The following is a 21,163-nucleotide window of genomic DNA, read 5'->3' on the forward strand; positions in this document are numbered from 1 at the left end:
TTATTGCTATACATAGAATACTACACCAACCAACATCGTATTAAATTGGGAATCTTGAATCTGGCAATTTTGTGATTATCAATTAGCTGTGTACAGCTTTGGTATCAGCACATTTGCAAACATATCTTGCCTATTATTTTGGATATTGCATTTTGTCTGTATAAATCAGTAGCAAAGATATATATTTTTTCGCAGAATAAGAATACTCGTATGTATCGCCTTTATCAAACAAATAAACAAATAAAAAGTGATATCATTCAATTTTTTACAATGAATCATGAATTCCGAGCTATCGCGAATCGGAAGGTTCAGTTGATATTCGCATTTCATTTTATACACACAAAGTTCACATATTTTTTTGCATTTTGCAATTGATAGGAAATTGCATGAAGCAATCCTAAAATTGTAAATATATAAAATTGTAATGAACACCACAACTTTTTTAAAAATAAACTTTTTAAGGCAAAATGCAAAAGTGTTTTTGTTTTTGTTTTAAATTTTTTGCTTATAACATTTTCTAATTTTATTCTACACTTTTTACAAATGTTTCTTATTAGAAAAACGCTCGCCAGCTCTTTGGTGCACGAGCTAGGTTCCTTTGGCAGCGAGACCTACAATTACCTTGTCCACGACTATGCGACCAAATATATCTGCACCGCTATCAATAGTTTATAGCACTTTACCATTGCACTTATTGATATTCCTTCTTCGAACCACACAAAGCTTGCGCTCAATCTCTGCCGCAATGACCCACACTACATATCTGCAACACACGCCAATTCCAACACTTTATACATCAGAGTAACACCGCATGTGCTTACAGATCATGTGGTCCAAGTACCCATGGCCATTGTGCAGGGTCAACCATTGCCAGGCGTTCAGTTAATTCCACTGCGGGTATTCAAATGGGTTGATGCCCAGGGCTCTCTTGATTCTGCCACGGCTTATCGTAGCGCACTGACAGCCAATGTTCTTGCACACACAACTGCCGAGCTCGCTCGTATTTGCCATCCACAAAACATTCCAGAGCACACGGAGATTGTTCGCGGCCGCGTCGATCCACCCAACCAGGAAACGGCTCGTGAGCACGGCCGCATTTTTGAGTTGCACCTTGTGTCAAAATGCATGTCAAATATGCTCGAGGCATTGCACGCCCGCGGGTCGCTGCGGCATGCCACTCACCCCAATAATCTGAGCACGCTGGTGTGCATTCCAGGCCAACGTGCGCTTAGATTAATTGCTGATGAGCACGGTGTAGTCAGTCAGCTGGCCATGGATGCCTGTCATTTTTGAGTTGATGTGCGAGAATGATGCCCCCGTCATATGGTACCATTTTGTTCCCAATTCTCAGAGATATCAGCACTGGAAGAATGCAATGAGGGTTGCTGAGCTGGCCTTTGGGTTTACAAGAGGCCAGTCAAAGATTACCAATATGCTGTGTCCCGTGGGCAGCATGGCCATTGGAAGCCCAAATTTGTTAACAGCAAGCCTGCTGAGCTCCCTGAATCTTGTCCCCAGTGGAGATAACAGCTTTACAGAGCCTGCAACAGGATCTGTTGGCCGCTTTGCACGGCTGCATACTTAGCACCAGCACCGACAAGTGCACCATAGATGAGCTGCTCATGGGCAGGACCAACTGCGGATGGCGCTTGCATACGGCTCACGCCCAACTCTGCCACAGACTGGCTGCGCCAAATCCACAGTCAGCAGCGACACAGACGATGCCGCAGTGCTTTGTTTCTGTCGCATTTCTGCTATCCGCGCTGCCTGAAACAATGTACCGGACACTAGATACGCGCAAAACAACAGTGATGTTGGACTATCTCATCCGCTTGGCGCGCACTACATCTGCATGTCTCGATGAGAGTGGGCCAGAAGCCGCTTTAGAGGCAGCCCGCATTGTGCTGAATCTTGGGTTGCGCATAATCGGCGCTTCACCGCACTGATCTGATGGCGCAGAAGCGGAGGGGCTTGTGCGCCTATTTAAAGAACACACTGCCCGACCCGACAAAAAGTGGAGTGGAGGGACATGGCCGAATGTGATTGGCCTGTGCCTCGCTGATTATTTCGAAGCGAGATGATGGGCTTTGATTTATTTTTCAGCTTGGCCATGCACCTTCAAGCCGATCTTTAGGATGGGCCAAATCCCGTCAAAGGATAGCAGCGACACACAACACAGGAGCCAAAGACCGCGGGTGCAACACACCAACAACAGCCACCACGGTAGACCGACCGACTGACTCTGTTTTTTCTTTCTTTCTCTTCTTTTTTTTGTAGTTTCATTTCAGCCTTTTTGTTTTCCCCTTTACTTTATATATTCTTTCCCACCTTGAACGACCGCCCTACCCTTCATCTCCCCTATCTGCCTTTCATCAACAAAGGACACTCAGCACACGCACACCCTTCCTCCAAAGTAAGTACTCGCACTTTGGTTGTTTCGAAATGTCGAAATTCCAAAACAAGATGACTATTTAAAAGTTCAGCACTCCTCATTCGCCCGTCTCCCCCTCCACAGCCAAAGCACAGCAGCAACAATAATAATAACAATAGCAGCAGCAGCAGCACAGGACTGACCAAGCGGCTGTTAGTTTTTTAAACTCAGAGTTCCCTAATGGCTTTCTCTCGCCTGTCTGTTGCCCTAGCCTTTTTCGCACAAGAGCAGTTATAACTCTGCCTGAGAAACCTGTTCCTAGAAATAGCCTTTCTGTTCATTTGGTCTGTTTTTCACTTTGTATTCTTTGTTACTGCTGTTGGATGAAGCGCCCACCTCCTCACATTCTTCCCCCCATTCATCATCACCTTTTCCTGTCATTATTGTTTGCATCGAGCATATCTGCGCAACTGCGCATATGCTCAATTGGCCGGGCAAAAAAAAACTCCTTCTCTTCTCTTTTTTATACTCTCGTACACTCTTGCTTTTATTTATTCATATTTTTGCTGTAGCTAATTAAAAAGCACGTACTTTGTTCATTCTCGTTTCTTTTATTGCTCTAGACAACTGCCAACAAGTAAAGAAATAACATGGCTGCCACCACTGAACCCACCGTCGACGCTCAGGCCATTGCCGCAGGCACCGATGTTGATGCCGCCAAGAAGAAGAAGGCCAAGAAGGTTGTTGCCGACAACTCCAAGTATGCTGGCATTGAGAGTGTGATGCCCGTGAAGATCAAGTCGTCCCATGCCAAGGGTCGGCACATGGTCGCCGCCAAGGACATCCCCGCCGGAACCCTTGTCACCCTGGAGAAGGCCGCTGCATCCATTGTGCGTAACCAGTCCTTTGTCAGCATCTGCCACCACTGCTACAAGCCCGTGTCCATGAAGCAGCAGTCGCGCCCTAAGCTCGATGCGCAAGGCAAGGAGATCCAGGGCCAGGTCGAACGTTTCAACGTCCCTAACCACTCTTGCGTCAAGTGCAAGATGGCCGCCTACTGCTCCGAGGCCTGCCACAAGAACCACGCGCGCGAGCACGCCGTGCAGTGCGATGCCCTGGCCGAAAGCAACAGCATTTCCAGTGCACACCAGGTGCCTCTGGAGCACCTGCGCGCAGTGCTTGCCCTGCTTGGCCGCCGCGCTGCTGACATTGCCGACAGCCAGGATATCGTGCCCAAGTTCTCGGCCACGGCCGACGGCGCCAAGCCCTCGCCCTACAGTAGCGCGCTTGACCTCAACCCCAACCGTCACTACATTGAGCGCAGCTCGCTCAAGAACCTGCAGGCGGCACTGAAGCAAATTCTCGCCCTGGTTCCCGAGCACGCAAGGATCTCCCTGTCTGAGGCTGTCGAGGTGTCGTGCATCTTCAACACCAACCAGTTCAACCTGTCTGTCAACAACCAGCAGGTTCTCGGCCTGTTCCCCGTCAGCTCGCTGTACTTCCAGCACAGCTGCAGCCCCAACTGCGTATACATTGGCGAGACCAACGGCGTCATGTATGTGCGCACGATGACCGATGTCGCCGCCGACGCTGACCTGACTATCTCGTACGTCGAGCTCTACCAGCCCCGCGAACAGCGCCGCCGCGATCTGCTCCTGGCGCGTCACTTCTGGTGCAAGTGCCGGAGGTGCTCCACTCTGCTCTCACAGTCGGTTGATCGCTTCATGGACGGAATCCAGTGCACAGAGTGCAACAGCGGCGTGATGATCTTTGAGGAGACCAAGGAGGTCCAGGACATCAACGAGCTGATGACAGACATCTCTGCCCTTGATCAGGAGATCCAGGGCAAGTTTGCCGAGTGCGAGTCGTGCCCGGCCAAGATTGAGGTCACCAAGCTTGTCGACGTGCTCAAGGCCGCCATCACCGACTATGGAATTGCCCACCAGACTCTGCAGCAGGGCGACGCTACTAAGGGACGCTACCAGCTCGAGCGCTTCATCAAGGAGTACGAGGAGAAGCACGTCCTCAACCCCCACAACGCGTATCTCGTCAACACTTACAATACTCTCATGCGCGTGTGCTCCCAGCTCGGCGACCTCGACCGCGCCATCCGCTACAACACCGTTGTCATTCAGCGGATGGAGGGCATTCAGGGGGCTGTGCCCGAGAATTACCCGCGCCTGGGTGAGTACCACATGTCCTTGGGCGACATGTGCCTGAAGCAGGCCAAGAAGAAGGCCTCGAACCGCACGCCCATTGGCCGCAACACCACGCGCAAATACCTGAAGGAGGCAAAGGCGTCGCTGGAGGTCGCGTACACCACGCGCAAGGTGGTTTATGGCGAGAACTCTAGCCAAGCCGCCGAGGCCAGGAGGCTGTTGGATGAGGCCAAGAGGGAGTACGAGGAGTACTCAAAGTCCTTGGAGAAGAAGCCCAAGAAGAAGGCCGCTGTCCCGACCCCCGCCCAGATTGCCGCGCCTGCTAGTACCGCCGCCCAGGCCCAGAAGGAGACCTCCGCTTCGGCCTAAGTCAATTCAAATTATTGTTTCTTTCGCATTATCCTTTTTATACTTCAAATATTGTTGTTTCTTCATGTTCTTTTTTTTGTTTGCAAAAAGTCATTCTAAATAAAATGACTCCACATTATTCGCAATTTAAAGTAAACATTGTTGATGCTGATTGCGTCTCGAGCTTTGTCATAGATTGTAAACAGTGCCAGCCTTTCAAATGCTATACACCTCAGAGAATTACCATAGATATTTTCCAACCACACCAACCATTGAAGCAAAGTATGCACGCTATTATGAAAGTGGCTAAAATCCAACACTTAATTTTAGCTCGCTAAATAATATTCAATGTTGATCTTTAGGGATGTAAATTATTTGGGTCACGCCCTATTGCCTCCTGTGAACTGTAGCAACCTGCCATCCATTATTCTTGCTTTTTTGTCTTTCGGAATTTGGCTTTGAAAAAATGGTACGCTCATTTATTGAGAAAAAATTAAAAACTTTCCAACCGGTTCCAGCCAGCCCGCCACCCAGTACGCCTGCTTGTCATCTTGCTTGCTTGTCAACTTGCCTGCTAATTATACTATAAATACAAGCCAAATAAAGAACAGACTGGTATAAAAATTCAAATATATATGTGCAAATTTACTTACATGAAAGTGTGCGTGTTGGCGGTCAATTAAAAATGTATTCTCTGAAAGAAAAAGAGAAGAGAAAGAAACGCGTTTATTTTATGTTTCAGCTGTCTTTGTATTTTGGCTGGTTGCTGATTATCGAAAAAATTGTGATGCCAAAATTAAAATACATCGCGCGACATTACTAGCACATATAATCTCATTTTTGTGACATTGCACGCACGCTGCGATTTCATAAAATGAGCTTCTTTAGTGTTATTCGTAGTCTCAATAAAATATATATTTAGTAAACACAGTAAAATTGTTGTTGCGCAGCCTAAGGGTAGGGAAGTAGATGTTGATATCGAGAATCGTGAAAAAGCTCCCATCTGCATGCCGATAGATCAAACAATTTTCTGGAATATATTACAGCCAGAGGTTGATAAAGATACAATTACATGGTCAAAACTTTAGCTGTTCTAAGTATTAATAGCAAATGAATCAATGTTTATTTGTTTTATATTTACCACATAGAAGAACGAATAAAAGGGATGATATGGAATATCCCGTCCCTTGTTCTCCTTGTGAAGAAATAAACATATCTTGTCTACAATCACCACTTGTAAAACATATGTCAGAAAAATTGAGGTTATTTGATGAAATAGTGCACAAACCAATTTTTTAAAATAATTTTATTATATAGTAGCAGATATATTATACATCCGTAATTTTTATAGTGGTGTCATTAGAATTTGTTAGAAATGTTTATTAAAAATGTTTAAATTCATAAATCAAATGTAGGATAATAATTATTTATTAAAGTAATAAAATATAATAAGCGAGAGAAAATGCTTGAATCAACATTTCTCTTAACTTTTTAGCAGCCGACTTCTTGTATACATTAGTGAAAATGGTTTTTTAGAATTTCCAGACATTTATAGCGAGTCCATATTTTTAAGCGGGGGATTTTCAAAACATTTTTCATGCAAAAATACATTGTCAGAGTCGACTGAAGCCGAGTCTGCAGCGACACCCAAGACTTTGCTCAAACCAAAGCCCAAGACCAAGCGTGTGCGCAAGAATCTATCTCCCCTGTTTCTTTTGAAGAGAAGCAGCAACTGATTAATATTGTCAGCCATAGTGGTCTATTGCCACCAGCTTCTAACCACTATGGGGAAGAATGTCGGTTTGAAGTATATTTGTAGCCTCATTCTTTTCTTTTAGTGTATATGCACACCAATTGACAACCTGAGTATGCAATTTAAATAAAATAAACAGCAGTGCTGGATGTGCGCATTGGGGACCGTTTGCAGACCAGATATGCACATCTTTTTTCCTTTTTCCAAATTAAACTTGATTAGGTCCTGTTTATTTGTTTATTATTTGGCAAATCCCCTCTAAAACGCAAAGTGCAATTCTGTGGACACGAATAGTAGATTTTCAGTCATTCTAGGAAATTTTATAGGAATATATTTTATTTGTTTATTTGTTGTTGCTGCGGTTGCATTAGCCATAAAGAAAATATACGCTGGTACAGCATACTGTTTTGCCTTAGTTTTGAAGTCTTTGGACTGCGGCTGAAAATTTTTTTGGGAGAACATAAAAAGTCTGGCATCAAGACCAGTCCAGCTTTTTATCCTTTTATCTTTCCACCATCATTCTACCTTCCTCTATATTTATTTATCCCTTGTATAGTTTTGATACACACCCATCCTTCATTTTTTGCTTAACGGGGTTTTCGAATATTCAAAATGATTCCTTTTTTTGATCTGTTGGCGAATGGACAGGACATTCCCCACCCGTCGATTTACTTAACTTTTTCAAATAAGCGAAAACTTCAAAGAAACGCTACGAAAATAGTGGATACCAGCTACGCTGCAATTGCGCTCAGCGGGATAATGTTTATTTTTATCTTTATTGCCTGCCTCGCCCTCCCGGCCATTGCCAACCGCACTTCGCTGCGCATTTTGGCCCTCATCAGTTTGTTCAACTTCCTATATGGCATTATTTCAATGTTCAGCTACAATTACAGCCTTAGCGGGTGTGTTGCCCAGGGATTTTTCCTCGAACTGTTCATCTACAGCGGTCTATACCTGACATCAGCCATTGCATTTAATTTGCATCTCAAGTTTCTTCGGTCTCCAAGCAAGCCACTGCCCAAGTACATTGCCTATCTGTATTTTGTCGTCCCCATCGCGGTTGCCACCATGCAGCTGGCTCCCCAGTACATCTACGCGGCAACCCATGGTACATGCAATGTTTCTGGATGGTCTGCTATGGAAATATCAGAGTGGCATTGTTCTTGTTCCTCGTAAAGTTGCTTATTCCTGCTATTTTTGGTATATTTAATTTTGTCACATCGGTGCGCGTTATCATTGTTCTTTGCCAGAAGAGGTGCATAATTAATGGTGCGCTCAAGTCGGTCAACAGGGGAGCGCCGGAACAACATACTACTTCTGCAGTTAGCAAAAGAGTTATCCAGCTACAGGCCGTGCGCAAGGTCTGCAATGCCAGTATCCGCGTTGCTATTTACCCGCTGGTGCCACTTGTTTGGTTGGCGTTGCTTGCCGCAGCATTGGACTGCAAGACACATTCACGTTATCCAGCGTTCATGGCCTCAGACATTACCTCGACGCCGTGTATCTCACCTCACTGCTTGTCCCCGTCACCGTGATAACATACGTTTTGGTCTTTTTATTTGACCCCGTTTTCTGCCAGCTGTTTACATCGTCTAAGACTGACCAGACCGAGCAAGAAGCACAGGATGCTGCTGTTATTGAAGAATCCTCAGAAAGCAACAACTCCATTTCAGCAGCTGTCGAGAAACTCCATGAGAGCGGCGAGCTTGGCCAAATTAAAAATAACGAGGATGCCCAGAAATTTTTCAAGACCATTTAATTGTCTTTAATTTATATTTATACTTGTTGGCATTAAAATATAATACCTAAATTGAGATGCAGGACTGCATGAAGTAGTGCCGAGAGACAAAAAATATATGATTTCAAATGTATTTGTAGGCAATCCCAGCTCTGCTGGTAAAAACACAACTCCCAGTCAAAAAAACGATGAAAAAAATGAAAATAAAAGCAAAAAATATTACTAGAAGGGATGCGCTTCGACAAGCGTGTCAACAGGGTACCACGCACTGTCAACCGTCTTGCGGCGGAACAGCTGGTGCTTTGTGTGCACGACGCTGTTACCGATGGCCATCCCAACATCCATGCGCTCCAAGCAGCCCACCAAGCAGGCATCGTAATTCTTGCTCACAATCTGGCCGTCCCTCGGCGGCCAGCTCTTGGTGCTGCGCGTACTCCTCGCGCTTGTCCAAAGAGATGAGCTTGAACTCAATGATTACGCCAAACTGGTTGGCCTGGTTGTTTGAGCTGTACAGCCGCATTGCGTAGTCGCAGCGGCCAATACCAGTGTGCTTCTCGCGGATAGGCACAACGTGCGAAATGCTGACAGACTTTTGCTTTGGGTGGGTCAGTACGCCAAAGCGCGACACGGCCATCAGCGTGTTGGCCACATGGTTGGCGTAGTCCTTCTGCTGTACTTGTGTGGTTGCTCAGCACACCATGCGACGACGTGGCCAGCATGCACAACAGGTCGGTCTGTCCGCGCCATAGCTGCTGGAGTAGCGCACCACGCGTATAGTTTGTGCTGTTGTCAGCCATCTCTGTGCCCATGACTGCGCGCGCAAACAGCTGCAGCCACACTTGGTACACTTGTGGTTGGGAATGCACACAGACGTGGACTCGCGTCGTGTCAGGTAGCCCGCGTACAGGCATAGTGTCAGCAGTCCGGGCTCGGAGAACTGGTCGCTGTCGTAGTTGATCAGGTTGAGCCGCGTGGCAACCAGGGTACGGGCTCGTAGGTGCCCTCAAAGTGCTGCGGGTCGAGTGTCTTGCAGTGCTCGTAGTCGCATAACAGCCTCTTGGCTAGGCTGACAAACTGCGCACGGTGCTTGTCGATCTGCGCCTCTATCAGCCCCGTTGTGCCTGTAGTCACCCAGAATGCGCGCGCCGCCGACTGTGTGATGGCCTGCATCTGGAAGCCCGAGGTTGGCGGCTCTGCTTGGCTGAGGATGCTGCACAATGTCTCAATAAATGAGCTGACTGACCATGGATTGTACTTGCAGCGGAAACAGCCGATGTAATAGCCGTTGTACCACTCCTTGATGGTCGCTAGAATAAAGCTCTTGTATGTGCCAATTGCCGGATGTGTCTTGGCGCTCTGGTCTAGCATTAGCTTGACCTCGTTGGTGTTGAACCAGAACGAGTCCGTCAGCGCGTCCAGACCATTACCTGAGTGCGGATGGGTGGCTGCAAGGATGCTGCTTTGGATGTCGCTCTCCTCGCTGGGGATCATGCGGATCTCCTTGATGTTGTTGGCGCCCGACCCCAGCTCGGTCAGCGGGACCTCAAAAACGCCGAAAAGTAATCCCTTCAGCAGATTGTCGTTGTCCTATATAAATATATAATAAAATCACCAATGTGTCGTTTAGTTTAAATGTTTGGATGTTTTTTTGCACATGCAGTGTTTTGTTCTAAGCGAGCTTGCTTCTTTTTTGAGAATGAACTTACCTTGAACATCGTCTGGAACAACAGCTTTATGATCCCTTGCGCGGCCTTTTTGGTTTTGATGTCCCATTCGGCCAAATGTATTGAAATGAACGGAATGTCATACTCGTCGATCAGCAGAATGTAGCGGCCGTAGTGAGTTGAGACAAACTCTGAAAGAGCTTTAAACATGACTTGTGTCAAATTGTCATATTTAATCGCAATATCAGTAGACTCATAGAGGATTTCATCGTACTTTTGCAATACCCGCCTTAGGCTATCCACCTCAATACATCATTCTCACCAGAATGCGACCAGATGCCCGACATGCTTTCAGCCACTGTTTAGCTACTCAGCAATGCATCCGCACAGGTTCATGATATAGCTTCCCAATGTCTCACCCTTGCACTCACTGAGCAGATGTTAAGCACGGGTACTTCATAAAGTGCGGACTATAAAACTCAGGATCCATTGACTTGAGCAGGGTGTTGTCAAACAGCTACTTGCGCTTCTTGCGGCACTTGTCTGCCAGGCTCATCTGCGCCAGCTGTTTTGCACTCAAGGTATTGCTTACAAAAACGTTGTCAGAAATCTCCTTAAGCTTGTCCGCCTCGGGCAGCATGCTGAAGTACAGCAGCATTTGCGTCAGATTGTACGTTTTGCCCGACCTGCGCGGCAAGCAAATGCGTCCAACTTTCTCGATGGAATCCCAGAACCCTTTGCACACGAGTGACTTGTCAACCTTGCACAACCCGCGGCTCTCGGCGTCTGTGAAGTTAACATCCGCCACGACTTTTGATCCCGACACCCTGGTTGGCGAGCCGCTAGGGCGCAGGGCTCGCGACAGCTTGTCGGGCGTACGCACCGAAAGCGCAGCAGCAAATGGAAAGCTGAGTTTCTTCTGCTGGATTTTGGTCTGAACACGTGCCTTGGCCCTGTCTTTGGTCTTGGAGCGCGTGTTTCTGGATATTGGGCTGTACTTGTTCTCGTTGTTAACCTGTGCACGGGTGCTGCTATTCCTGGGCAACTTTGCTTTGGGCGACACGCCAGCAGACAAAAGATAATTGACAGCCTTGCGTCTACAATGTGTGAGTAGATAAAATATGCTGTTAAATGTTAGTACAAAGTGCTTGGATGAATAAAAGATACATTTTTAATATTTCAAGCAATTGAAATTTTGAAGCTTACTTTTTAGTCGGCGTCTCGTGCATGTCACGGTATTTGAATAATAGCCAAACGGCTTCTGGCCGTGGTGTTGGTGTTGGTTATGGTGTTGGCGGTTGTCAACAATGGCAGTGGGTCGAGTGGGACGACATGGTTAGCGTGTTTTTCATGTCGCCGTTACTGCTGCGGCTCGATTTCCGTTAGGCCAGGAGAAGGTTCATTATGCTCGAATAGCTCCTGCTGCTTGCCAATGAGAATGAGCGGCATTCCAGCTTCATGCTTAGCCGCTGGTCGGATGGAGGCTCTGCATGTATAGTAATGATGCTGCTGCGTTGAGCTGACATGTTGATAAGGTTAAATAATTACGGTGCTAAAATTGCAAAACATAACCAAAAGAAGAAAACGATAAAACAGAAGATATTAAAAAAACACATCTGAGCGTTGCTTTAGTTGTATATTTTTGTATGTTGTTTTCGAACTAACAAGTTCAGTTTAAAAGTTGATTGTTTTATTCCATTTTTAATTTTTGTTTGTTTGCAAATAATGTTGATATTTTGATGTGTAAATATAACATCTACTCATACACACATGTATTTGTATAGTGATGACTATCAGCAATTATAATAAAATTTGCTCATATAGCCAAAGCAAATAAAAAGACATAGATCTATGATTTGTGCTACTAGTCGAGTGCGGTTGTGTGGATTACAAGTTTGATACATGTATGTTTAATTGAATTTGAGTTGTGCAATCATTTTACTAAAAAAATAATGTGTACTTTTATAACTTCAAAAATTTAAATTTTGTATTCTAATTGAGTAAATATATACCCGAGTGAGGTAGCAAACAAGTAAAAAGTACAAACTAATCATGAGGCTGAATGCTACTGCGCAGCCTTGCCCATCATGGTCTCTATTGCAGACCTGGCTACATGCCCCTATAACAAAAATTAATCTAGGGGTGGCGTGGTTGGGGGTTATTCAGACCTTGGTCTAATTGCCTGGCGGTGGAAGTGTTTCCAGGTGAAGTTCGTATGTTAATTTATGTTTGATCTGATCAGTCCCACTTTAATCACACTTCACGTGGTTATGTTTTTAAGCACAAGGAATGAGCCCAATGTTGACACGCGTTATGCATTATTTGCAATATTCGCAAATTCAAAATTCGAATCGCCACAGCTTTTTGTTTTGCTTTGCTGACAACTTTTGCAAGTGCTATATTATTATTTTTACACCTATATTTTCCATTATTTCTCTAGTTTCGTTATTGCCTATCACACGACAACAGTTTATCAACTGAATCTGGGGTGTCGGCATTAAAAGGACAAGTAATCCAACAGCATTCCCCATGGACGCCGTCGCACCAGAAGCAGCGACCGCCGACAATTTCGAGCAAGTGAAGGCCCAGTTGCAGTTTGATAATGCGCGTCTTGGTAAGCACTCGGCATTGATAAAGATAAATGACTCTTTGCAGCAGCCCAAATTGTCTCTTAAAAATGCGCCAAACTAAAAGAAACCATTTTTACACATGCATTCCAACTGTTGTAGAAAACGAAGTGCACCGCCTGAACAGGCAGATCGGCCAGTTAAAGAGCTCCTTGGAGGGCGCACAGAGCGAAACCAAAACCGTGTTGGATGAGCTCAAGACAACCAAACCCAATTGGATGAGGTCAGCTCAAACCTCCAAGCACAAACCGCACAGGTGTCGGCACACATCGTGCAGGAGTCTCAGTTGCGCGAGCAGGTCAGTCAGCTGCGCGAGGAGAAGCGCGAGCTGCTCACCCAGATTGCCGAGCGGCGCAACCAGCTCGATGAGAAATCGGTGGAGATTAACCGGCTCAACGAGCTCGTCCAGGATATGCGGCAGCAGCGCGCGGCAGACCAGGAGGAGCTGGCACGGCTGCGGTCGCAGACCTCGGTGTCAGACGTCAGCGAGCACATGCTCAAGCAGTCACTCGATCTCGCCAAGAACCAGGTGAAGTGGCTCGACGAGGAGCTGGTGAAAACACAGACCGAGATGCAGATGGCCAAGTCCGAGCTCGCACGCACATCCACCACCGGAAGGGCAGAGGTCGGCCGCCTGCGCGCCGAAATTGAGTCCTTTGGCGAGCAAACCGAAGAGCTGCGGCAACGCAACTCACAGCTTGAGCGCACCCTGCGGGCCAAGCTGGAGAGCGAGCGCATGACCAAAGAGCAGCTGGCCGAGCAAACCGAACAGTTCAAGCACGAGATGGCTGCCCAGAAGAAGCTGTGCGTTGAGTGGGAGAAGACGACCGAAGCCGCCAAGCAGAATGTGCGCAGCGTCGAGGAGAGCTTACGCAACCTCGAAAGCCACCAGCGCGAGAACGAGACAAAAGCGCAGGAGGCTGTCGAGCTGATGGAGCGACGCGTGGAAGAGGTGGAGCAGGAGTACAGCCAGTTGCAGGAGAAGGCTGTAGAAATGGCCAGCGAGCTGGAGAACGCCAACCAGCTACTCAACGAGGCCACACGCTCGCAGGCGATGCTTCTGTCTCCGACGGCCGGTGTCGCGTCAAAACTACAGCAGCAGCAGGGTTCGCAGGGCCGTCTGAACATTACGCAGCTGTACTCAGAGAAGATTGCGCTTGAAGACAAGCTGCGCGGCGCCGAGGCAGAAATAGAGTGCCTGCGCGAGAGCATGGAGCAGATCCTCAGCGAGATTGAAGAGCGTGGGCCGATCATTGCCGCCGAGCGCGAGGAGTACCAGAGGCTGCTCGAGGACGCCGACCAGATCGCGCAAGACCTGACCAGCGTGCGCCAAGAAAACGCGGCTAAGGACCAGTCGCTGCGCAAGTCCAAGCAGGAGAACGACCTTTTGCAGCGCCAGCTCGTCTCAGAGCAGCAGCAGACCCGCGATCTGAGCCGTCAAGTGGCCCGGCTTTTGCGTGCGGTAGAGGAGACGCGCATGGGCGGGCGCACGATGCCCGAGAGGCGCGAGGAAACCTTGGCAGTTGTGCCCGAGCAGGGCGACGAGCAGCTGAGCGAGGTGGATCGCGTCATTACGCAGAACCTCGTTGCATTTTCTGACATCACCGAGCTGGTGTCGCAGAACCGGCGTCTGCTGCGCACAACCCGCGAGCTGGCGGCGCAGGTTGCACAGGAGGAGGAGCAGCGGCGCAAGGAGACCGAGATCGAAATGAAGGGTGCGCTGGAGCAGGCAGAGACCATGCTAGACCAGCTGTCCATCGAGCTCGACGGCACAAAGACTCGCATGAGCGTGCTCGAGCGCGAGCGCGACATGCTCAAGTCGATGCGAGGCCGCTCTTCTGATGACAAGGCCGAAGAGGATGCTGAGCAAAACTTGGCGTCATCGCCCCCACCCCCGCCAGTCGAAACGGAGACCAGCCTTAGCACCCTGCCAGTCGCCAGACGCACAGTGGACACCACTTCCAGCAGCGACACCGGCAAACCCGATGCTGTCGTGCGCCTGCAGTCTGACTTTGACCTGTACGTGAGCGAGTCGCGCAAGACCCGTGCTCAGCTCGAGACTGACGCCACAAAGCTGCAGACCGAAGTATCCGAGCTCAGAGTGCGCGCCGCCAAGGGCGAGGCGCAAAACCAATTTGACGTCGAACGCATCCAAATGCTCACGCGCGACCTGGAGACCCGGCAGGGCGAGATCAACCACCTGCGCTCGTCGACATCGCGGCTGCACAAGCAGATCGAGGCGTGCGAGAAGCAGATGGAGAGCATGGGCCAGGAAATGACTTCCGAGCGCGTTGAGCTCAGCAGGCTGCGCCGCCAGAGCACCCTCATAGAGGCCGAGTGCGAGAACTTACGGAGCAACGACCAGCGCTGGCGCGCGGAGGAGCAGCGCCTGGTTGCCGAGCGCACTAGCCTGACGCAGATTCTTGAAAACACGACCAAGATGCGCGAGGAGTGGCAGCGCGCATCAGAGGCACAGGTCGAGCAAGTGCGCGAGCGTTTGGAGGCCAACCGCCAGGAGACTGACGCTGTGCGCCAAGAACTGAAGCAGGCTCGGGACTCGAGCGAGCGGGCACAGTACAAGTTTGATTCTGAGTTGTGCGAGCTGCGCGGCCAGATCCAACAGCGCGAAGAGCGCATCTCGCAGCTGCAAGATCAGATTTTGGCAGGCAAGGAGCTGCAAGCGAAGATCCAGGGCGAGCGTCATGACATCGAGCTGTCCCGCGATGACCTGCAGCGCCAAGTCGCGACGCTCGAGGAGCGCATTGAAGGCCAGGAGTTGCTTATGCAGCGGGCGCAGAGCCAGGGGCACACGGTGTCCAAGGAGGCGCTGCTGACCGTGCAGCTCCAGGACGCGCGGTCTCAGCTTGAGACTCTGAAGAGCGAGCTCGAGACTACGCAGAGGCGCTCTGAGGACTACCGCCAGCTAGCGACTACCAACGATATCTCGCTGAAGGAGCTGTCCGAAACATACGACCAGTACAAGTCTCAGAACGACAGGACGACCGCCGAACAGTCGGCAAGAATTGCCGAGCTCGACGCTTCCTTGCTGGCATCGAATGCCGCTCTCAATCAGTGCCGTTCTGACCTAAGCTCAGTCACCAAGAGGCTGCAGAAGACGCAGGCCGAAATGGGCGAGCAGAAGGATAATTATGCTGCGCGCCTCGCTAAGCTCGATGAGGAGAACCAGTTCAAGGCGCGCTCACTCTCTGCCCTGCGCGACGAGTTGGAGCGCCGCGATGAAGCTGCCCAGAGCATGCAGGTCCAGTACGAGAAGGAGGTCGTCATGCACGCTGAGGTGATCAAGAGCTCACTGTTAACACGCGAAAGGCTTATTGAGACGCAGCGGCGCCTTGCCGACATCGGTGGTCAGCTCCAGGCCAGCCGGGAATCCAACAACCAGCTTCAAGCGCAGCTCAACCAGGCACGCGACAGGGCGGCTGACGAGATGAAATCGACCCGAGGCCAGCTCGCTGATATTCGCAGGCAGAACTCGCTCTTGCTCGCTCATCTCGAGTCTCTGGGCCACGAGGTGCCCGACATCTCGGTCGACCCCGAGAAGATCGCCGCATCTGCTGAGACTGACACTGCGGGCGGGACTGGCAATGCCGCGGCTGGCACTGGTACCAGCAGCCAGACTGGCCTTCGCGATGTTGTTGTATACTTGCGCCGCGAGCGCGACTTGGCCACCGCCCAATTAGAGCTGGCGCAGCAGGAGTCGCAGCGCTTGCAGCAGCAGTGCACATACACTCAGCGTATGCTTGACGAGGTGCGCAACGAGCTGCTACAGTACACGCCCACGGGCGACGCCGACCCTTTGTCGAACAACAATGATTCTCTGAGATCCGAATCGTCGGCTGATATCATCATGAAGGGCAACGGCCCCATCACTCTGACAGCGACGCAGAGGCAGTCGTGCCAGAAGCAGATAAAGGAAATCTTGGTTCTGCGCGACTCCAACTCTGTGCTGCGCTCGGACATGGAGTCGACCAAGCGGCGCCTTCGCGATACGGAGCGAGACCTCTCGCACTTCCGTGACCAGGAGGTGCCTCGCCTTCAGAAGGACAACGGCTCGCTCCGGGCGGAGCTGCAGTCCATGCGCACCCAAGTGACACAGCTGACGGGCATGTGCGAGCAGTGGAAGCAGCGCCACGAGAACGTGCTGGCCAAGTACTCGATGATCGAGCCCGAGGTGTACGAGGCGCTCAAGGTAGAGAACCAGGAGCTCAAGACGCGCTTCGAAAGGCTGGAGGCCGAGAACAAGCAGCTACAGCAGAGGATTACCCAGGCTACTGAGCAGCAGCTGTCGACCGATGCGCGCAAAATGACACTTTTGCAGTCCGAGATCGCCAGGCTGAAGAAGCAGATTGAGTCGCAGCTGCTGCAGTTGGCCAGCGAGAAGGACCGTGCGAGAATCCAGGACTCGCAGATTATCAGCCTAAGCGAGGCTGTAAAGGCAAAGGAGAGCGCGATCCAGGCCTCGAACAAGGAGGTCGCGGACAGCCAGGTCAAGTTTGAGAAGCTGCGTGACGTTTTCCAGAGGCTGCGCCAGCAGTCAGTCGAGAAACTCGAGCAGAGCAACAGGGTTATCAAGGGCCACGAGTCCACGATCCAGGTGCTGACCGAGCAGATCAACGCGTCCCAAAGGCAGCAGCAACCTGCAGCTTCCACTGGGCCAGAAGCCGACGCCGAGAAGTTGAGGCGGCTGGAGGATGAGATTTCTGCGCTCACAAAGGAAAAGGACGAGGCGCTGGCCGGGTACCAGAATTTGGCCGGCGAGCTGCAGGAGACACGGGCAGCTCTCCAGGTGGCGCGAGCCCAGCTTCTGGAAAAGTCGCAGGCACAAACACAGGCACAAACGCAGCCGCAGACGCAGGGGGAGGGTGTTTCAAGCGACAACACCACTCCACCAGCTGCCGAGATCAACAGGCTCAAGTCCGAGCTTGCTACCGCCGAGGCCAAGGTCAACGAGTACAAGGGCCAGCTGGAGGAGCTTAAGGTCCGGGCGAGCAAGTATTTCAGTGACAACAGGGTGCTCCAAGCCAAGGCTTCTGCTCTCGAGAAGAAGCTGAGCGAGGCATCCACCACCCTTGCGCCGTCAACTGAGCTCCAGCAGCAGCTCGAGCAGACGCAGAAGCAACTTGGGGAGGCGCAGAAGCAGCTCGCCGAATCCGACGCTAAGATTGAGCAAGCGCAGGCGACGGCCAAGAGATGGCTGAGCTGCGTTCCAGGCTGCAGATTTCGCGGGAGGCCAAGCGGGCAGACGATCTGGCCAAGCAGGTCGATGAGTTGCAGACCAAGATCGGCGTGCTAGAGAGCGGTACCGGGTCGTTGAAGCGGCCGATGGAAACCGAGGACGGGCCGTCAAAGAAAGCACATACCGAGGAGTCGTCGTGATTATGCCGTTCTCATTTCTGCAAGTTTATTTGGTCAATTCATTATTTTTCATATTTCAACCATCGACTTTTAATTATCCGGCTTTCAACCTTAATAAGAAGAAAAAAGTGAAAAGGCGGAAAATTCCGGGGTTTTATGTCAACTTGAATTGGGGGAGGTGCCCAAATTTTTTATCCGGAGTGCTGGAACGCTGAAGAAAAGAAAGACCACAAACATCTAAAAAATTCTAATATCCTGCAAATTGATATCTTTGCCTCTAGCCTCTGAGGGCGTTCTGGGCTGCTATGCAATTAGGATGGGAATGTACCACTAATAATCATTGCACTGCTTCTTATGAAGGAAAGCTTGGGCTTGAGCCTTGGCTTGGGGAAGTCTCAGGCAAAATTTCGGGTGTCGCTGTAGACTCGGGTTCAATTGACTCTAGCGGTGCCTTTTTTGCGTGAAAAATGGCATTGAGGATGATGCGAAAGTTTAGCACCACAGCCATGTTGTAATTACTCTTCCGTCTTCCCGAGATCACCTTTTTCACCAACCTTGATCTGCTGCTAACCACTCATGAGCATCATCTAACTTGTGTGCTACCCTTTTCCTACCTCTAGCGAAAGGTGTTAACGCACTTTCAAAGTTTTCTCAATGGTTGGGGATTTGTTGTAGTGGGATTCTGCCTCGCTTTTCTTTGCTTCTTTTTCATACTTCTTTTCACACATATTTGCGAACACTTTATTGTCCTCGCTACACATACACACACATGTTTGCCCGCATTTCCATCGCCCGCCGCACAGCCCGGACTGTTGGTACGCACATTTTTCAATTCCAGAGCTAGCACTGCTATTTACAAGGCTCGCATTAGCAATCTAAATTTCCAGCACTACATCTAAATGCAACGCTTGTCACTATTCTTCCCGTTTTTATAGCCGCTCGCTTTCACACAGCCGTCATAAATGCCGAGGCATCGCAATTCACAATGCCGGCTCTGTCGCCCACTATGACTGAGGGTGGTATCGCCCGCTGGGAAAAGAAGGAGGGTGAGTCGTTTTCGGCCGGTGATCTGCTGGTGCAGATCGAGACGGACAAGGCCCAGATGGACGTTGAGGCCCAGGACGACGGCGTCTTGGTGAAGATCCTGGTGCCCGAGGGCACCCAGGGTGTTTCGATCACAGCCCCATTGCGATTATTGCTGAGGATGGTGATGATATTGGTAGCATTGACATTGCTCGTCTGTCGGCGAAGAAGGCCGCTCCCGCGTCTGCTGATTGGCGCCAAAGGCAACACCCGCACCCGCACCGACTCCTGCACCTGTTGCTGCTCCCGTAGCCAAGCCTGCAGCTGCTGTGGCGGCTGCTGTCCAGTCGCACGGCGCAGAGGACAACTCCGCCCAGGGTAAGCTTGCGCCTGCGGCTGCCTTTGCCATCCATGTGAACCACATCTCCAACGCCAGCGAGATCCAAGGATCGGGCCCCAAGGGCCGCATTCTCAAGGGCGATGTGCTGCAGTTCCTGAAGGGGGCAAGGCCGTCATCAACAAGGATCAGTCCGCCAGCACTGCTGCCTCCGCCAAGGCAACACCCGCCAGCACCCCTGCAAGAAGCCCGCTGCTGCTGGCTCAACTGACGCTGAGACCGCGTTCCTCGTGCAGTCTCTCGAGCCCTCGGTTTGCGCTACCTGGCCGAGCTAGAGCTAGCCAAGAAGAGTACAACCGTGCAAGTTCCGGCCGAGAAGCTGGTGAAGCTGATCAAGTCCAATAAGGCTCTGACAGACAGCGCGTTTGTTCTCCGCGCGGCCGCTCTTGCCCTGCACCAGGTCTCGCTGTCCAAGGATGGAAACACTCGGGTTGGTATTGCCGTCGAGGGATCCCGGGCGCCCAGCGTAATTGAGATCACCGATGCATCGACCGCCAGCGTTCTGGACCTGGCTGCTGCCATTAAGGAGGCCAAGAAGATCGGTAAGACTGCCGCTGAGTTGCCCGCGGTTGTGCTGGCACCAGAGGGCCTGTACACTCCCGAGATGCTTCCCAAGGCCACCACGGTTATTGTCGTGGGCAAGCCCCATGATGTTGTTTCGTCGTCAGACGCCAGTGCGGCGCTCGACAATGCGCTCAGCGAGTTGATTGGCGGTGCTGTGCGTGCGCTGCCTGCTAAGAAGACCTCGAGCGCTATTGATGTCAGCGTCATCAGCGAGTCGCCGGCTGCTGCGGCGTATGCGAGCAAAATTAAGGCGTTCCTGTCAACCCTGAGCTGCTCACATTCTAGGCGGGTGTGTGGTAGTGTTGGATTTTCGGTTTCCATGTTTTGCGTGTATTTGGCAATAAGAAAAATTACAATTGAAAGACATTAATTGAGTTTAACGCCGCAGATTCAGCCACTCAGCTGTGGTTATCTGGCCTGTTTGTTTGTCCGTTCGTCCATTTTCTCAATGGGTACCAGCAACCAACAGAACTCCTATGATTGCCCGGGGGATGGTAGTTTGGGTGATCAGTCTCGAATTGGTCAATGCGTCGACTACAAAAAGACTGTTAGTAGCACCGAGTTAACTTGCCAAATCCAGCAGCGCATCGGAAGAGATAGGAAAAGTGGAGGATGTTGCGGTATTGACTGAATTGGTCGAGTCATTGCAATGTTGGTATAAACAACAGCTTTTATTTGGCACACGAGCAAGAAAAATAACCTTTTGAATTGTGAATCGATGGCAGTTAGCGAAAGCAAAATAAATGGAATGGGTAGAAAGTTCTCACGAGAAAAAGCTTACCAGTCACAATTATAACGATCCAGATCAATGATTTTTTGTCACTTGTCATTTTTCAATGACATTTTCCTCCGAGGTGCATTATCGCTCAAACATCTGGCCAAAAAAAGCACGACTTGCACTACACCAAATATGGCAAGCAAACTTACATGGATGGGGATCAAGTTGGGGTGAAAACTAACGCTGAATACAAACACGTTGTTTCAATTGGTTCTGGCGTTATCCTTAGTATAGGGCAGATAAAATCAAAATGTAACACCCAATGTTAACTTGTTTTTTAATTTCCTAAATTGTAAAAATTCTCTCCCAAAAGATATAATTGTTTTGTTAGTACCGGGTGAAAGGTACAGTATGAAATAATAAAACCA

The 21,163-nt window shown here is 49.9% G+C and overlaps 6 protein-coding genes across 6 annotated transcripts; 5 read left to right on the forward strand and 1 right to left on the reverse strand.

The window, feature by feature from the left end:
• Positions 1 to 843: 843 nt before the first annotated feature.
• Positions 844 to 1,293, forward strand: BX661DRAFT_172866 (uncharacterized protein; the record flags this gene model as incomplete). Its single annotated transcript, XM_051533815.1, has 1 exon — positions 844 to 1,293. One exon carries the CDS (start codon positions 844 to 846, stop codon positions 1,291 to 1,293), a length of 450 nt encoding a protein of 149 aa, XP_051389569.1.
• A 1,728-nt stretch (positions 1,294 to 3,021) lies between these two features.
• On the forward strand, positions 3,022 to 4,899 carry BX661DRAFT_172867 (uncharacterized protein; the record flags this gene model as incomplete). The annotated part of the gene is made up of 1 exon (XM_051533816.1): positions 3,022 to 4,899. The coding sequence occupies one exon, from the start codon at positions 3,022 to 3,024 to the stop codon at positions 4,897 to 4,899; it is 1,878 nt and encodes a 625-aa protein (XP_051389570.1).
• A 2,157-nt stretch (positions 4,900 to 7,056) lies between these two features.
• BX661DRAFT_186858 (uncharacterized protein) lies at positions 7,057 to 8,452 on the forward strand. Its single transcript, XM_051537109.1, has 3 exons — positions 7,057 to 7,739; positions 7,784 to 8,045; positions 8,066 to 8,452. Exons 1-3 carry the CDS (start codon positions 7,244 to 7,246, stop codon positions 8,388 to 8,390), a joined length of 1,083 nt encoding a protein of 360 aa, XP_051389571.1. The 5' UTR covers positions 7,057 to 7,243; the 3' UTR covers positions 8,391 to 8,452.
• A 712-nt stretch (positions 8,453 to 9,164) lies between these two features.
• BX661DRAFT_57257 (uncharacterized protein) lies at positions 9,165 to 10,396 on the reverse strand. Its single transcript, XM_051539278.1, has 2 exons — positions 10,076 to 10,396; positions 9,165 to 9,956 (listed from the first exon to the last, which is right to left on the reverse strand). Exons 1-2 carry the CDS (start codon positions 10,241 to 10,243, stop codon positions 9,327 to 9,329), a joined length of 798 nt encoding a protein of 265 aa, XP_051389572.1. The 5' UTR covers positions 10,244 to 10,396; the 3' UTR covers positions 9,165 to 9,326.
• Positions 10,397 to 12,414: 2,018 nt separating this feature from the next.
• Positions 12,415 to 18,054, forward strand: BX661DRAFT_226277 (uncharacterized protein; the record flags this gene model as incomplete). Its single annotated transcript, XM_051538966.1, has 4 exons — positions 12,415 to 12,647; positions 12,763 to 12,842; positions 12,884 to 17,881; positions 17,908 to 18,054. The coding sequence occupies exons 1-4, from the start codon at positions 12,563 to 12,565 to the stop codon at positions 18,052 to 18,054; spliced, it is 5,310 nt and encodes a 1,769-aa protein (XP_051389573.1). The 5' UTR covers positions 12,415 to 12,562.
• A 664-nt stretch (positions 18,055 to 18,718) lies between these two features.
• BX661DRAFT_186862 (uncharacterized protein) lies at positions 18,719 to 20,275 on the forward strand (the record flags this gene model as incomplete). Its single annotated transcript, XM_051537110.1, has 5 exons — positions 18,719 to 18,848; positions 18,969 to 19,201; positions 19,320 to 19,584; positions 19,613 to 19,704; positions 19,725 to 20,275. Coding segments are annotated over exons 1-5 (1,187 nt in total), but the record flags the coding sequence as incomplete, so codon positions are not given.
• Between the last annotated feature and the right edge of the window lie 888 nt (positions 20,276 to 21,163).

The sequence above is a fragment of the Kickxella alabastrina genome (assembly GCF_025024165.1).
Source record: "Kickxella alabastrina strain RSA 675 chromosome Unknown BX661scaffold_23, whole genome shotgun sequence".
Classification (NCBI taxonomy): domain Eukaryota; kingdom Fungi; phylum Kickxellomycota; class Kickxellomycetes; order Kickxellales; family Kickxellaceae; genus Kickxella; species Kickxella alabastrina.